Source organism: Herpailurus yagouaroundi, unplaced genomic scaffold (genome assembly GCF_014898765.1).
Source record: "Herpailurus yagouaroundi ecotype Mexico unplaced genomic scaffold, PumYag 184, whole genome shotgun sequence".
NCBI lineage: Eukaryota > Metazoa > Chordata > Mammalia > Carnivora > Felidae > Herpailurus > Herpailurus yagouaroundi.
The window spans coordinates 18,087,743-18,104,084 of record NW_024412415.1 but is presented as its reverse complement, the minus strand read 5'-3'; the positions used below and the strand labels follow the sequence as shown (position 1 = coordinate 18,104,084).

Here is a 16,342-nt window from a genome sequence, read left to right as displayed (position 1 = left end):
CCTTTCTTTATGAATGGTAGTTTTCCACTGAAAAGAAATCTTTCCTTTTGATGACCGCAAATTCATCATTTTTTCTTTCTATGATTGCATCTTAAGACATTCTTTCCTAACCCAACATTTAAAAGGTGTTACCCTTCAGTTGTTTCTTTTTTTTTTCAACGTTTTTTTTTTTAATTTTTTTTTTTTTATTTTTGGGACAGAGAGAGACAGAGCATGAACGGGGGAGGGGCAGAGAGAGAGGGAGACACAGAATCGGAAGCAGGCTCCAGGCTCTGAGCCATCCGCCCAGAGCCCAACGCGGGGCTCGAACTCACGGACCGCGAGATCGTGACCTGGCTGAAGTCGGACGCTTAACCGACTGCGCCACCCAGGCGCCCCTCCTTTTTTGGATACAGCATTTGCCAAGGATTTGCTTCTTCTCCCCTCCTACACACACACACACAATGGGCCCATCTATTAAATATTCTTTCTTTCCCACTCTGATCCTTAAAGCCACCATATAATGTGGGGCCCTCTTGGGGGACTCCATTCTGTTCCATTATTCATTTATCCATTCCCATGCCAGTATCACACTGTTTTAATGATGATGGCTTTGTGATATCCCTTAATACGTGTGGGGCAAATCTCACTTCTTTGGTCCTTGTTTCGAAGAGTGTCTTGTTATACATGAATTTTACTTCATATAAAATATAGAATAATTGTACAATTTTTCAAAAGTTCTGCTAGGATTTTTATTCCAACTACATTAGACTTACACATTATATTATTAATTTGGGTAGAATTGACACCAGTACAGTATTAAATAGTGCCATCCATGAAAATGGCATCTTACCCTGTCCCCGGCCCCCACCCTTAATTTATTCAGGCCTTCTTTTATGTCCTTGAAGAGAAATTTAAACATTTTTCTCCACAAAGGCCGAGCGCATTTCTCTTACTGTAATCTCTGGACACTTTATATTTTCACTGATGTTGTAAATATCTTATTTTCCATCTTTCTATAGCATTTTCTAAATGATTATTGCTCACATAAAGGAAGAGGATTGATTTTTACATTTGATTTTGAACATGGTCACCCGCCTGAACTGTCTTACAAGTTCCCTTGGACTTTTCTATGGCAATGGTCATATCTGCTGCTCCTTCCAGTAAACACGCTGCGGACTAAGGAAACTAAAACTTGGACGGGAGCGTCTCAGGACACACCTGTTTCCTGCCTCCAAGAGCCAGCGAATCCTGGGCGGACCGCTCCGCACCCCCGCCAGGTGGACCCACTTGACCGCCGAGCCCTGGCCGCTAGGAGGCCCGAGCCCTGCCCGCAGCCCCCGCCCCAGCCAATCGCGGCGCCGACCCGCCAGGCTGGGCCCAAGAACCAATCCGCGACTTCTCTCCTCCAGAGGCCGCTAGCCCCGGGGAAGATAGTCGTCGCAGGAAAACTTACCCCGCAAGGTGGCCCCGCGCAGATTTACGCGGCGGCCCCGCAGTTACCTGCCCCCGGGTCTCGAAGCCGCGCGCCTAGTGCCGGAGCCTCGCACCTTCGCGGCCCTCCAGCTGCTCTGGCCCGTCTCGCCCATGGCGGTGGCCGCGCTCTACACGCAGGTACCGAAGGGCGGGTGCGCGGTAGGGAAGATGGCACGGCGCTAATGCTGACTGTACCTGGCGCACAGCCCACACCTGTGCACCTGGCGCGCTCGCCGCAGGGACAGGTCGCGGAGGGCCTGGGGATCGGGGGCACCGGAGGGCTCCGGCTCCTGTCCGCGGGGGAAAGCGCCTCCGCCCCGCCCCGGGAGCCTGGGCCCCCTCGGAATGGGAAGACCGAGTGCGAGGGGCTGCCTTCCCGGGCCCGAGCTTCTCGGTGCCCCGGGGTCGCGCGTCCGTCCCCACCTCTCGTGCCTCTCGGTCCCCTCTTCCCGAGCCACAAGTGAAATCAGAGTTGCTCACAGGGACATAGAAGTCTCAGTCACGGGCAAATAATAGTATCCATAATTCTCCTGGTCCTCCTGAGAGCCCTTGAACAAGAAGCTTAGGACCGCAGTATTCAGGATGCTTTCTAGAATTACTGGGTCTTCAGAAATGCCTGCGCGCGCATTTAAGTTCATCTGATGTCCAAAGGTGCGGCTGTTTGCGCGTGTGGGGCAAGCTTCACCGGTGCTAGAAATTGAGAGCTTCTGTGAATCCAGGGGTCACAGGCTCTTCACCTAACACTTATACGTCGCTTCACAATTTATAAAGCACTTCACATACACCCTGATTCTGGGAGTCACTCTAGAGCATTCCTCTGAAACTACCTCTTCCCCAGGGCCAAGGACTCCACAGCGTTCTGACACCCAAAACCTTCTGAGATGAGCTTGGCTAATTGTCTGGATGAAAAATAATTTGAAAGTGTTGGCCCTTTTGAAAAAAAAAAAAATTTGAAAGGCTATGAAGGCAGATCCTCTCACACCCCAATGGAGTAAAATCTATGTTTCCCAATATTCAAATGGATGACACTAGAATCTGTCCATTTCCCCTGAACATGCCCTTGCTTTATATTTAAAAAGACACTTTCCTGTAGATATAAACAATAGTTGTAAATAATTGTTTCACAGCTGTTTAACCAAACTTTTTTCTTCTACTTTACTGAATTAGTAATACAAGTACAAACCATCCAAATGCCATTGTGCCCTCCAACACCTTTCCACTAACTAGACTTCCATATGGGCAATGTTTGAACCATGACTCTTCTAGAATAGTTTATCAGTGAGAATGTCAACCATCAGATATCTGACAGTGCTTCTGAGGTCTTCAACTTACTGGAGGTGAAAGAAAATCTTGGCACAAGGCAATTCTTGGAAGATACTTTGGAGAACAGAAAATTGTTGATGATTAACCTCTTTTAGGTAACATTTTTATTCCAGAAGCTAAAATACACAGGTGTGAGCTTCCCTATCATCAAGACCTTACACTACAAGTGTTTTTAAATAGCAACTAGGTAGCAGGCATAATGTAGGAAAACTGATATGGAAGAGTTTTCTAGAGAAGAGCTTGGAAGGACAGAGAATCTGAGAATCCCAAGGCAGAGGGAGTCTTGATGGGCCACCCTACCCATTTGGTGTCCAAGTAGACACCTTTGTTCTGAGGGTATCTCTTCTGTTCCAGGTCAGTCAGTCCCCATATTGTCAGTTCCAGAGGTGGGAAGCTCCCTGTTTGTGTAGTTGCCTGTTTAGGTTTTAAAGAGCTTGCTGTGCTAAGAAGTTCTTTCATTTTTTTTAAGTTTATTTATTTATTTGGGGGGGGAGGGTGGGGGGCGGCATGCGGAAGAGAAAGAGACAGAGAATCCCAAGCAGGCTCCAATCTGTCAGCACAGAGTCCCACACAGGGTTCAAAGCTACTGAACCGTGAGATCTTGACCTGAGCTGAAATCAAGGGTCGGACATTTAACTGACTGAGCCACCCAGGTGTCCCATGTTAAGGAGTTCTTTCTTAAACTGAAATAAAATCTAAGCCCTCTCCCTTGCTTCCCTACCGCTTCCTGCAACCCTCCCAAGTCCACAGATTTAGCCATTTGTCCTAGAATGCTAGCATACAGGATTGGCTTAAGCCAAAGTTTGTGACTGGGACCCTTGGCCTCCTTTAAGCTCCAGAAGTGCTGCTTCTCTGCATAATCTTAGCCACACAACATTTTAAAACAACTTAAAACCCATTTCTGCACCCAGGAGCAAATACTGACTCTGCAGCAGGGTGATGTGTGGACTGTCCTTTCTGGAACCCCTGTGTGACAGCCACACCCATCCATGATCTCCAGGCTACCTCATTCAGTCACTATATACACTGCTGTTACCTGCCTATCCCCTGTCTAATCTCCCTTCCTGCTATGCCTTGAAGACGGGCATATTATCTCCCCTAAAACATTTATTTAGCACTTTCTGTACATGAAACATTGTGCTTGGGGGAGGTTAGAAAGACTTTTTTTAAAGGGTAGTCTTTCCTCTCAAGGAGTTTTTGAATTAGTGAGAAATGAGAAAGGTCAAATCAATCTGCTGAAGCCCTAAAGGCATGGAGGAGCCTACTGGCTGATAGAGCTGAGAAGGGGAGGGTTGTGCCCAAGAATTAGATCGGGGCTTTATACTCTGGTGAAGATTTTGAGTGGGAGAAGATAGGATCAGGGGCTGTGTTTTAGGAATTTGGGTACACTGGCAATGCCCATGACACTCAGATAGCTGAATTCTCAGGTCATCTTAAGTGTCCGGGAAAGAATTCAGGCTGCAGTATTGGACAGGGCAAAAGGAGACACAATCCAGGGAGCCTGTGGAGATAGGTGATGATAAGACTGGACTGGGGAGAGGGAGAGGTCAAAGATGACTGTAGAGGTCAGAGTCTGGATGATGAGAGCAGGGGGTGCCGTTGACACAGGCACAGCAGGAGGAGGAGATCTTAGGAAAGTCAGGAGGCAGAATCTGTCCCTGCAACAATTGAGGTGGTGAAGGAGCTTCTAGGGGCCAGTGCTCTGGGAGGTTAGAGGTTGGTGGAGAGGTTGGGCCAAGAGTCTTCTGCCCAGAGGTAGTAGTTGAAGCCCAGGGAGTGAGAGCCTTGCTCAGGGTGAGACGAGAGCCAAGACAGGACACTGGGAAATACAACTATTCAGAGGGGCCCAAGATGGAGCCATCACAGGGAGGAGATGGGAGAGCTGGTAGGGGAGCATAGGAAGAGAGTTTCTGAGAAAGAGGGGACTCCTGAGAGGAAGTGTGGTAAGAGTAGCAGTAGCTGCCGGGATGAAGTGTAAAATGACCCATCTCTTTCAAAAGCTATTGGCAACATGCCCTGGAAATGTTGAGAGCGTTTGACCCAGAAGTTCCATGATTTAAAATCTCGCTGAGAAAAACCAGTTTGGCCATTCACTGTTGGAACCTCTCTGGAGGCCCCTGTCACTTTCAGACTCACTGACCAGCCACAAGGTTCCACCTCTGCGTCTCCCCACTGCCTGCCCACTCCTACCTCAGCTCACTCTGCAAATTTCCGGCCATCCCTTGGTGCATTCCTGCTGCTGGTCAGCACTCTATGCCTTGGCTTGCAAGACTCCCTGTGCTTAAAATAACTGCTTTGTTCAGTAGCGCCTCACCTTCCAAATTCAATTTGAGCAGTGTCTTTTCTGAGAAATATTTACAGCCAGCTCCTCTGGACACCTTGCATGTTGATTTGTCAACACTCATTAACTGTCTCCCCCATTGACCAAGAGTTTCCAGAGAACAGGGAACAGTGGGGGCTTAAGCAACATTTAATGTGTGCGCGCATGCATGAATGAGTTTTTCTGCTTTCAGAGAGAGCTGTGGGCCTGAAGAAGATAATGATGGTTACTTGTATCTTGCAATCATGGAGCACTTCTTCTGTGCCAGATGCCATCCTCAGAACTTTATATACCATCTTTCATGGTTTAATTTTAATAAGCGGTGATATGTGTAGATGTTGGTATACCAATTTTACAAATGGCTCAGCTTAGGTAAATTGCCTAAGATCACATAGAAGTGGAGGAGGAGGCAGGATTAAAAGCCTCTGTTCTTTTTTTTTTTTTTAATGTTTATTTACTTTTGAGAGAGAGAGAGCGTGCATGAGCAGGGGAGGGGCAGAGAGGGAGGGGAAGACACAGAATCCAAAGCATGCTCTAGTCTCCGAACTTTCAGCACAGAGCCTGACATGGGCCTCGAACCCACAGACTGCGAGATCATGACCCGAGCCAAAGTCGAATGCTTAACTGACGGAGCCACCCAGGCGTCCCAAAAGCTTCTGTTCCTAATACCTCCCACTACCACAACTATGGTTCAACCACCTTTACCGTCTTCCTCCTCTTCAAGGGAGGAAGGACACAGAGAACTCATGGGAAGTCCATCCACTTTATAGTTGTATATTTGCTATACGTGAGTATGGTTTTTTCATCTAAGATATTGGGCAAAGTGGTAAGTGGGCAGTGAGGCAGAGAACTCTATGGCATGCCTCTAGAGATATTTCTTAAATTGTTCTGGCTCATTAATTGGGACTCAGGTTATACCTGGTTTTAGCCACAGATTCACAAATTATATTACCCTTCAGTCACTTACTACTCTTGCTTGTGAATAAGGAACTCACGAGACATCTGCAAGGAAGTTTTGCTAGAACTCAGATGTGCAAGGTGAGAAGTGTCTTGACTAGCAGTTCAGGATCTCTGTCTAAAATAAAGTCAAAGTTCAGTTTAATGGCTTTCCATTTGGCCAATGTAAGAAGCTTTTAGACTTCTATGTATCATTAATAACTCTAGAAAATTAGAGGTATCCATTGTATTATATATGGGTACTTCAAAAGAGTAAAAAACAAAGTATATAAAGACTAAAATACCAAGTTTTGTCTTTAATTGGTGCAACTAAACTGGGAATTTGAATATTTTGTTCAATAGATGTTTATGGAATGCTGGCTATGGGGAAGTTATTGTGTTGGGTTCCAGGATACAAAGACAAGGCTCTTAAAGCTCAAATGCCAGTGAGGGGGGGGGAAAGTTACCTCAAAACCTCTGTGTCCCTCTGGGAAGGGACAGGGAGAACTCTAAAGAGAAAGCATTCAATCCTGCCTGGGGTGGAGAGCAATAGGGAAAGTGCCACCAAGGAAAGGAGTTGTGAGCTGAATCTTAGTTTGCTCACTGGCCAGGAGAGGAGGAGTGGCACCGGGGGTGGAAGGAACAGAGCCAAGGAAGAGCTTGGCATGTTCTAGAAACTGCTAGTGGATTGGGTGGCAGCTGGCAGAGGGTGGACTGAAGAGGCAAGGAAGCCTGAGGAGGAAAACTGGCTAGGACAGTGACTTCCAAGGTCTGGCTGCTCATCAAAATCTATAAGGGACTGGGGGCGGGAATTTTAAAGCTTTCATCTTGCTGGGGCCCACCCATGGAAATTCTGATTCAGGTGCAGGTGAGGGAATCTGTATGACCACAGAAACCTGGTGCTTTACCTGGTTGAGGAAGCACTCAGCAGACTGTGACATCTGTCAAGAGAAGATTGGTGGGGGTGGGATTGGGGGAGGGGGAGCTGATTGATGGCCATGGCAGTGGGATGAATGGGACAGATAGGTGAGACTTGTTTAAGATGTAGGCTTTCCAGCACCTGATAACCATTTGGTTGTTGAGGGTGGAGGGAGGGAAGGGAACCCAGCACTGTCCCAAGTTTTTGATTTGAGGGACAAGAGAACTGAGGAGGAGTGGGTTTGGGATAGACTTAATGGTCATTAGAGCTTAGAATTTATGAGTGTCCAAGGACATTTAGGGGCTGATGTCGGGGAGACCACTGGACATGTGGTCTAGACCTGTGGAGAGATCTGGGCTGGAGGTCTCACGTGCACAGGTGCCAAGGCAGTCCCCGAAATCATGGGAATGGAGGACACTCTCTAGAGAAAGCCTGTCAGGAAGAGGGGCTAGGAAGGACACTGGGAGACAGAGGGGAGGCTAGGGAGCCTGGGAAGGGCCTGGAGGGGTGAGGGAGGGGCAGCGGAGGGAGCATAATATCACTGTCCTGGCCTGGCTGACTGGGAAAGTGGAGACTCTCTCCCAGTCCAGAGAGCTGCTAGGAAGGAAATGTGTGATATTCCCTATTTCCTGTAAAGTCCTCAAGCCCTTTCTGTGGCTGACATCAGTTGATGCCTTCAAACAGGCAGGCAACACGAGAAGATGCCCTCTTCTCTCATCTGACCATGTAGGGTGGGGTATTCGGATGTTCCTGAAGACAAATCACTTCCTAAGGGTCACGCTCCTAAGTCTTTGCCTCATTGTTGAGCCTCCCTTGGCTTGGAAATAAAGGTACAGCACGATTTCCCTTCGTGGGAGGGTATTTGCAGGAAGGGTGTGGGAGGCAGGCACCTCTGCTCCGTGGCCCCCCCTGCAGGCCCGTCCCTTGAGGGCTTGGCAGGCAGTCTGAGTCCGGAGGCTCCTGCTCCACAGGAACAAGTCACACCGGGGAAATCACATGAGAGCTAGTCACACTGTTTGCACAGACTGCGTTTGTTTGTCTAAATTCTGCAAAGCGAACTCTTCCTCCCGGTTGAAGCACTGCCTTGTGGGTCGAGGAATGTGAGGAAGGAGGGAGGGACCCAATGGGTGTAACTGACATGCAACTGGATAAACTTTGTCATGTTTACTTACCAGGCTGGGTTGCAGCTGCAGGGCCCTAGGTGACTGGCAGCATTGCTGGCAGAGGCACCAGGCCTGGAAGGTGTGGGTGGCCTGGAGAGTCGGGGCTGAGGAGGCCATTTGTATGCACCACCCCTCAAAAGAAGCCAGCTTTCAGTTCCATACATATCCTAATACTGCCTACCATTGAATTCTGCTTTGGGCTGAAACAAACCAGCCTGTGTGCTCTCAAGTAGATGGTTGCGTGTTGAGAGTTCAAGATTATTTTCAAAGCCAGACTTATTTAATTAACAAGCAGTTCAAAGTAGGATTTGCGGGCCCTGGCTCCATGGAATCCTGGCTTTTGAGACTTTGGTGTTTGATGAGCTGCTGACATCTTTGGGGTCAGTAAAACAAAAGGCTTGGATTGGCTTTGGTGACCTTAACATTACTTCTCAGAACTCCTGGCTTCTGTGGGAGGATCTCAGGGATCTCAGCTGTAGCCCCCAACTGGGATCCTCCTCAGAATGCCTCTACTTTCACCTGTTTCACAGAGCAGGCCGCCACCATTTCATTTGAAGTCAGCTTTCTTTGGCTTTAAAAAGAACTATGACAGACAACCTGGAGCAGACGATCTCCCAGGACCCTAAATCTAGGACCTAAAATTCTGTCATGCCACTTCATGATATATTGGGATATTCCATTAATGATTTCAGCTTTATGAGATTAGCAATAAATGTTTTTTTTAATTTTTACTTAATTTATTTTTTAAATTTACATCCAAGTTAGCATATAGTGCAACAGTGATTTCAGGAGTAGATTCCTTAATGCCCCTTACCCATTTAGACCATCCCCCCTCCCACAACCCCACCAGTAACCCTTTGTTTGTTCTCCATATTTGAGTCTCTTATGTTTTGTCCTCCTCCTTGTTTTTCTATAATTTTTCTTCCCTTCCCTTATGTTCATCTGTTTTGCATCTTAAAATCCTCATATGAGTGAAGTCATATGATATTTGTCTTCCTCTAACTAATTTCGCTTAGCCTACTACCCTCTATTTCCATCCATGTAGTTGCAAATGGCAAGATTTCATTCTTTTTGAGCAATAAATGTTTTTGATAGCAGACTGAAGTAGAACATGGTAGCCCATGGCAACAAGTATGTGTGGAGTGGGTGTGAGTGTGTTTATGAGGCTTCTATCCACCTACCTGCGTGGACATGTATACCTAACTGTGTATCATTGCCCTCTAGGTCGTTCTTCCATTTTCTCTGTCTCTGTGTCTGAAATCTTACCCATACTTCTCTCTCAGCTACCTATCAAGAATTAAAACAACCCAAATGACTTAGGGACTCATGATTGATACCCAGCCAATGAAATATATATTTTTCTTTGCTTAAGTAAGTCAATTCATATTAACTAATAGATAAACACCTGTGCTCCTTAATCAACTCGGTCCTAGTCTAATACTGGCACTCTGAAACTTGTTTTATACTTTTCTTTATTTCCTCCAACAGCATATGAAAATTTTAAGTATACAGTGAAGTCAAAGGGACTTTGTAGCGGACATCTGTCCTACCACCTAGATTCTACCATGAACATTTACCATATTTGTTGTATTACATGTCTATGCTTCTCTCCAGCCCTTGGGCCGTCTTATTTTTTAAAGCATCTTAGAGTAAACTGCTTACATCGCTACGTGTCCTCCTAAATATTTTAGTATGTCTATTGTTAAGAGTTTCATATTTGTTTGGTTCTTTGTGTAAAATTTTCAGATAGTGAAACACCAGTCTCACGTCTGTGTTCAGTGATGTTTGAAAAGTGCTGACCACCCATGTAACCCAAACCCTTTCAAGGTATAGAATGTTGCCATCACCCCCAGAACATTCCCATGAGAGCCTTCCCACTCACTCCCCAGCCCTACTTACTCCCAGAGGCAACTGCTGTTCCTATGTTTTCCCCACCTTACATTAGTTTTACCTGTTCTAGCACTTGATTTAAAGGGATTCAGGGGCGCCTGGGTGGCTCAGTCGGTTAAGCGTCCGACTTCGGCTCAGGTCACGATCTCGCGGTCCGTGAGTTCGAGCCCCGCGTCGGGCTCTGGGCTGATGGCTCGGAGCCTGGAGCCTGCTTCCGATTCTGTGTCTCCCTCTCTCTCTGCTCCTCCCCCGTTCATGCTCTGTCTCTCTCTGTCTCAAAAATAAATAAATGTTAAAAAAAAATTTTTTTTTAAATAAAAAAAAAAGGGATTCATACATGGAGGTGCCTGGGTGACTCAGCGGGTTGAGCATCCGACTCTCGATTTCATCTCAGGTCATGATCTCACTCACAGTTGTGAGATTGAGCCCCACATCAGGCTCCAGGCTGGGCGTAAAGCCTGTTTAAGATTTTCTCTCTCCCTCTGCCCCTCCACCACTTGTGCTAACGTGCTCAAGCTCACTCTCTCTGAAAAAAAAAAGAGGGGGGATTCATACATAGCATACTCATTTGTGTAATGTTTCTGTGATTCAACCTAATGTTTTGGAGATTCATTCATGTTCTTGCTCATATCAGTAGTTGATTCTTTTCGTTGGTAAATAGTATTCCATTGTATGAATATACCACAGTTTTGTTTGTCTTTTAACTCATTCTCCTATTAATGGACATCTAGTCTGTTTCCAGTTTGGGGTTATTATGAATAAAGCTACTATGAACATTTATGTTCAAGTTTTTTTTGTGGACATATATATTGACATTTTCTTTTAAAGATTGTTTATTCTAAGAGTAATACATGCAACTTGTAGAAAATACATAGAACTATAATAAGGAAAATTAAAATGTCATAATTTTATTGCTCAGAATCTTTTTGTGACTGAAAACTCCTGAAGGTACAATCTCTCAACAGAAAGGAATATTTACTCATGGTCACCAGGCACCAGTAGACCACGGGCCTGATGAGCAAAGAGATGCAAATATACACATATGCACACATGCAGCTCCAGGTTAGAGATCGGCTGGGTTAGTAGGGAGACCATGCTGACTAAGAGGGAATGCCTTTCCCTCCGGGTAACTCAGCACATATACATAATAGATGCTTAGCAAGTGTTTAGTAAATGAACGAGTGAATGAATGGACGAGCAAACAGAGGAACGGCCCACTGCAGGAGAGTGTGAGATGTGAGGTCTGGGTGATTACTGCAGAGGGGAGAGAAAAGAATTAATCATGGACCTATGACAGCTGCAGTCTACAGACATGGCAGCCACCTCATCTTCATCTTGAGCAGCATTCAGGTGTCTTGGTGAGTTCTGGAGAGAGACATGGCCCCTCATCAGTGTGCCAGTGTGAATATTAGACATGTGGGTTAGTTGCTAGGGCTGCCTAACAGTATGCTGTGGACTTGGCGCTTAAACAACAGATGCCCATTTTCTCACAGTTCTGGAGGCTGAGAAGTCCAAGGGTGCAGACAGCTGCTTCTCACCGTGTACTCCCATGGCCTTTTTTGGTGCATGCAGGTGGAGAGAGAGCATGCGTGTGAGCTCTCTGGTGTCTCTTCTTACAAGGACACTTATCCCATCATCAGATGAGTGCCTTATAACCTCATTTAACCTTCACCCCTTCTTACAGACCCTGTCTCCAAATTCAGTCACGGTGGAGATTAGGGCTTCAACATAAGAATTTGTGGTGAGCTCAGAGGTGGGGGGACATGATCCAGTACATAGCAGTGTGGTTCTGCCTAAAGACTTATCCACCAGCACTGAGCCAGGTGCCCCCACAGCTACATCTGGATTTCTACACTTGTTGCAGCAGGAATACTTGGCTTCTACCAACCAGTGCTGAAATGACACTGTTGTAACCACACTTCATAGCATCTGGCAGACTGCTTTCAACGACACAGTCTAACTTAACCTGGCAGCAAACCTGTGAAGTAGGGACTGTACCCATTTTTTGGATGAGAAGAATGCTGTATAAGAAGTTAAGTGTCTGGCCCACAGCCCCTCAGCCGATCCGTGGTGAACCAAATCCCTCTGCTCCAACTCTTTTTTTTTTTTTTTCAACGTTTATTTATTTTTGGGAGAGAGAGAGACAGAGCATGAGCGGGGGAGGGGCAGAGAAAGAGTGAGACACAGAATCGGAAACAGGCTCCAGGCTCTGAGCCATCAGCCCAGAGCCCGACGCGGGGCTCGAACTCACGGACCGCGAGATCGTGACCTGGCTGAAGTCGGACGCTTAACACACCCAGGTGCCCCCCTCTGCTCCAACTCTTACAGATAGTGCCCAGAGCTTCCCATTAAGGGACTCGTGATTTCCCTTCCATTCCCAGGCTTTTAGTTTCCCAGGAGTATTTAGGAGGCTTTGGGAATTCCGTTGCCTATGAAAGGAAGCAGCTAGGCCTGGTGCACTGTAGACATACTACAGATTACTTCGTAAACAAAAATTAGGTAAAATACTCCTAATGAAGGAACTGAGTAGACAGAAATATCCCTGAGTCTAATTATCTAATGATCTGTGTTTTTGTTTTCCAAGTTCTGAAATTAAGCCTGTTTCATTCTGTTGGTCAGTACAACAGGGTATGGATTCCTGATCCTGAAGAAGTTTGGAAGTCTGCTGAAATAGCAAAGGACTACAAAGTTGGTGACAAAGTCCTGCGACTTTTGCTGGAGGATGGAACGGTGAGGGTCCTTGCTGGCTGTGGCTGCCACAATGTATGAAGGGTAACTGGGATGTATGTGGAGGGGGCACAGCCCCTGTGGGAGGAGCCTGGGAGAGGGCACATGGGGGGTCATCCAGAGTGGCCGGCTGGTGCTGTGGGTCCACTATTTGTACCGCACCCCCCCACCCCACACACTGCCCTAATGAAGGCATCAAGTACCCTGTGCTACATACCTGGGCATCCAGCATGGCTGGGAGAACACTGGAAAGTGATTTGCCGTTTTGTTTAAATGTTTATTTTTGAGAGGGAGAGAAAGAGCATGTGCACAAGCAGGGTAGGGGCAGAGAGAGGAGGACAGAGGATCTGAAGTGAGCTCTGCACTGACAGCAGAGAGCCCCATTGGGGCTCATGAACCGTGAGAACTCATGAACCATGAGATCATGACCTGAGCTGAAGTCGGACGCTCAATCAACTGGGCCACCCATGCACCCCGGTAATTCACCATTTTGGTTTCATGGGTCTCAGCATAGACACTGGGCAAAGATGAGAAACTTGAAGAAAAGTGGTTGGAGCCTAAGGCATCAACCAGTAGAGAAAAACCTCAAGATGGGAAGAGGAAGAGAAGTAGAGGAAGGAGAGAGAAATCTGGAAGGGAGAGGGAGGGGTGAGAGGAGAACAGAAGGAGGGAAAGTCCATCTGTAGGTGGTTGGATAGAAACAGGTAAGAATTGGGAGCTCCAGGACGGCGTGTGGCAGGGTGATTAGGGAACTGACGGGAGAAGGGACAAGAGGATAGGAATGCCCAGCTTTGTGTGACGTTGTGAAGAGCCTGTCAGTGCTGGTGTGGCAAAGGATCATGTCAGTGGTGGTTCCTGTGCTGCAGTGTACCTGTGATCAGGCCCTCTCGAAGGCTGGATGTGTCTTTTGATTAACAGCTTCTGCAGATTTTACCACTCCTTTAAGTATCATGAGCTGTCCTTTGCCCCCATAGCCATAATGACATCCCACTGGATCCATAGCTAGCATGAGTCAACTCTCTGGATGCAGAGCTAGACAAAGTATTCATGTTCCATTTGGATGTCAGAGTTGGTCCGGGGAATATCATATGAATATTAAAATGCTGGAATTTTTGAGTCATGCACATGGTCTCTGTAGAAACAGGACACTCTTGGGGCATCTGGGTGGCTCAGTCAGTTGAGCAACCAACTTCGGCTCAGGTCATGATCTCTTGGTTCGTGAGTTTGAGCCCTGCATGAGGCTCACTGCTGTCCACGCAGAGCCTGCTTCAGATCCTCTGTCCCCCTCTTTCTTCCCCTCCCTCGCTTGTGCTCTCTTTCTCTCAAAAATAAATAAACATAAAAAAAAAAAAAAACAGACAAACAGGGCACTCTATTTCCAAGCAGACTGTCCTGGATTTGGGAGTCATCTCCTGAGATCCCAGGTAGGAAGATGAGCAGAGCAACTAAAGACACTTCCTCAAGAAACATACTATCTGGATTCAAAGCCTGTGAAGGCCACTTGCTAAGTTTATGACCCTTAGCCTCTAGCTTTCCTCATATGCAAATTGGAGTTAATAATAGCAGGACCTCACAGGGTTGCTGAAGATCAAACGAGATGATCCATGTGTGTGGACCACTGGAGAGAGAGACAGAGAGGACACTGCTACTTCCATTTAGCCAACCCTTCCCCACCAGTAGCTCTTTGCAGCCTTGTGGAGCACTTCCTGCATGCACTCTAGGTTCTCATTAGGGATCAGGTGTCTCCGCGGAGAAAAATCTCAGACTGCAGCTGCAGTGGCAGTTTGCAGCTTTAGTGAAGTCAGCAGGGCTTCAGGTAGCGACATTCCTGGCTCTGAACCCCAGCCCACGAGAGGCAGGTAAGTGGGCAGGTGGCCAGATAGCTCCTTAGCTTTACAAAGCCTGCTTTGTGTAGGAAAATGTCACCTCTGCCTTCAACTGTTAATCTAATGTTCTTTATGTTTTCTCCCCTCCCCCCAATGACTCTCTTGATTTTCTCTCTCTGTCTCTCTCATACATAACACACACGCACGCGTGCGTGCACGTGCGCACACACACTGGCTGAACTAGAAAAGGAGGTTGTTAATTTAAAACAGATAACAGAAGAACTCAAGGAAAGAAGTTATATATGAGCAATGATTTATTTTGCTCTCAAAATAAAAGTCTATAGATTAAGAATATTCTGCTTAACTGAACTCCTGTCTTATACCAGTCACAAAAATTAATTCAACATGGATTAACAACTTAAATGTAAGACCCCTAAACCACAACACTCCTAAAAGAAAACATAGGAATAAAGCTCCTTGCCATAGGACTTTGTGGTTTTTTTTGGAGTTGACACCCAGAGCACAAGCAACAAAATAAAAGATAAGTAGATGTGACTACATCAAAGTAAAAGTCTTCTGCACATCAAAAGAAGTTGTCCACAAAGTGAAAAGACAACCTACAGAAGGGGAAAAAGTATTTGCAAACCATATATCTGATAAGGGAGTAATATCCAAAATATATAAATAATTCTTACAACTCAATAGCAAAAACAAAACCAAACAACATCAAAAATGAAAACATTACTCATAAAAGAAGGGCAAAGGACCTGAACAATTTTCTGAAAAAGATTTTTACAGATAGCCAGCAGACACTTGGAAGGATTTTTGACATCCCTAGTTCTTAGGGAAATGCAATTCAAAACCACCATGAATATCACCTCACTCCTATTAGAATGGCCGTCATCAAAAGGACAGAAAGTCCCAAGACGCCTGGGTGGCTCAGTCGGTTAAGCATCCGACTCTTGATTTCAGCTCAGGTAATGATTTCACGATTCATGGGATCGAACCCTGCATCAGGCTCTGCACTGACAGTGTGGAGCCTGCTTGGGATTCTCTCTTTATCCCTCTCTCTGCCCCTCCCCCATTCTCTCTCTCTCTCTCTCTCTCTCAAATATTTAAGAGAAGGACAAAATAACAAATGCCAGTGTGGATGTGGAGAAAAGGGAGACCTGTGTACTGCTAGTGGAATTGTAAATTGAACAGTCACTATGAAAACCAGTATGGAGAACCCTCAAAAAAAATTTTTTAAGTTTATTTATTTTGAGACACAGAGCATGAGTCGAGGAGGGGGAGAGAGAGAGAATCCCGAGAAGTCTCTGAGCTCAAGATGGGGCTTGATCCCATGAACCATGAGATCATGACCTGAACTGAAATCAAGTCAGATGCTCAACCCACTGAACTACCCAGTCACCCTCAAAAATTTTTAAACAGAGCTACCATATGATCCAGCCATTCCACTTCTGGGAATATATCTAAAGGAAACAGAAACACTAACTGAAAAAGATAGCTGCACCCCCATGTTTATAGAGCATTATTCACAATAATCAAGATGTGGAAACAACCTAATTGTTCATCAACAGATGAATGGATAAATAAATTGTATATATGCAGCACCTGAGTGGCTCAGTCAGTTAAGCATCTGACTCTTGGTTTCAGCTCAAATCATGGTCTACAGTTTGTGAGTTCAAGCCCTGCATTGGGCTCTGCACTGACAGCGTGAAGCCTGCTTGGGATTCTCTCTCTCTCTCTCTCTCTCTCTCTCTCTCTCTCTCTCTCTCTCCCT

The 16,342-nt window shown here is 46.2% G+C and overlaps 1 protein-coding gene across 1 annotated transcript in view; it reads left to right on the top strand.

Moving 5' to 3' along the window:
- Nucleotides 1-1,367: 1,367 nt before the first annotated feature.
- MYO5C (myosin VC) overlaps nucleotides 1,368-16,342 on the top strand; it is a 106,095-nt gene continuing 91,120 nt past the window's right edge. Inside the window, exons 1-2 of the mRNA XM_040492712.1 lie at nucleotides 1,368-1,593; nucleotides 12,626-12,736. Of these exons, the coding sequence (XP_040348646.1) occupies nucleotides 1,567-1,593; nucleotides 12,626-12,736 (138 nt within the window). The 5' untranslated portion in view covers nucleotides 1,368-1,566. The remainder of the gene's footprint in view (nucleotides 1,594-12,625; nucleotides 12,737-16,342) is intronic.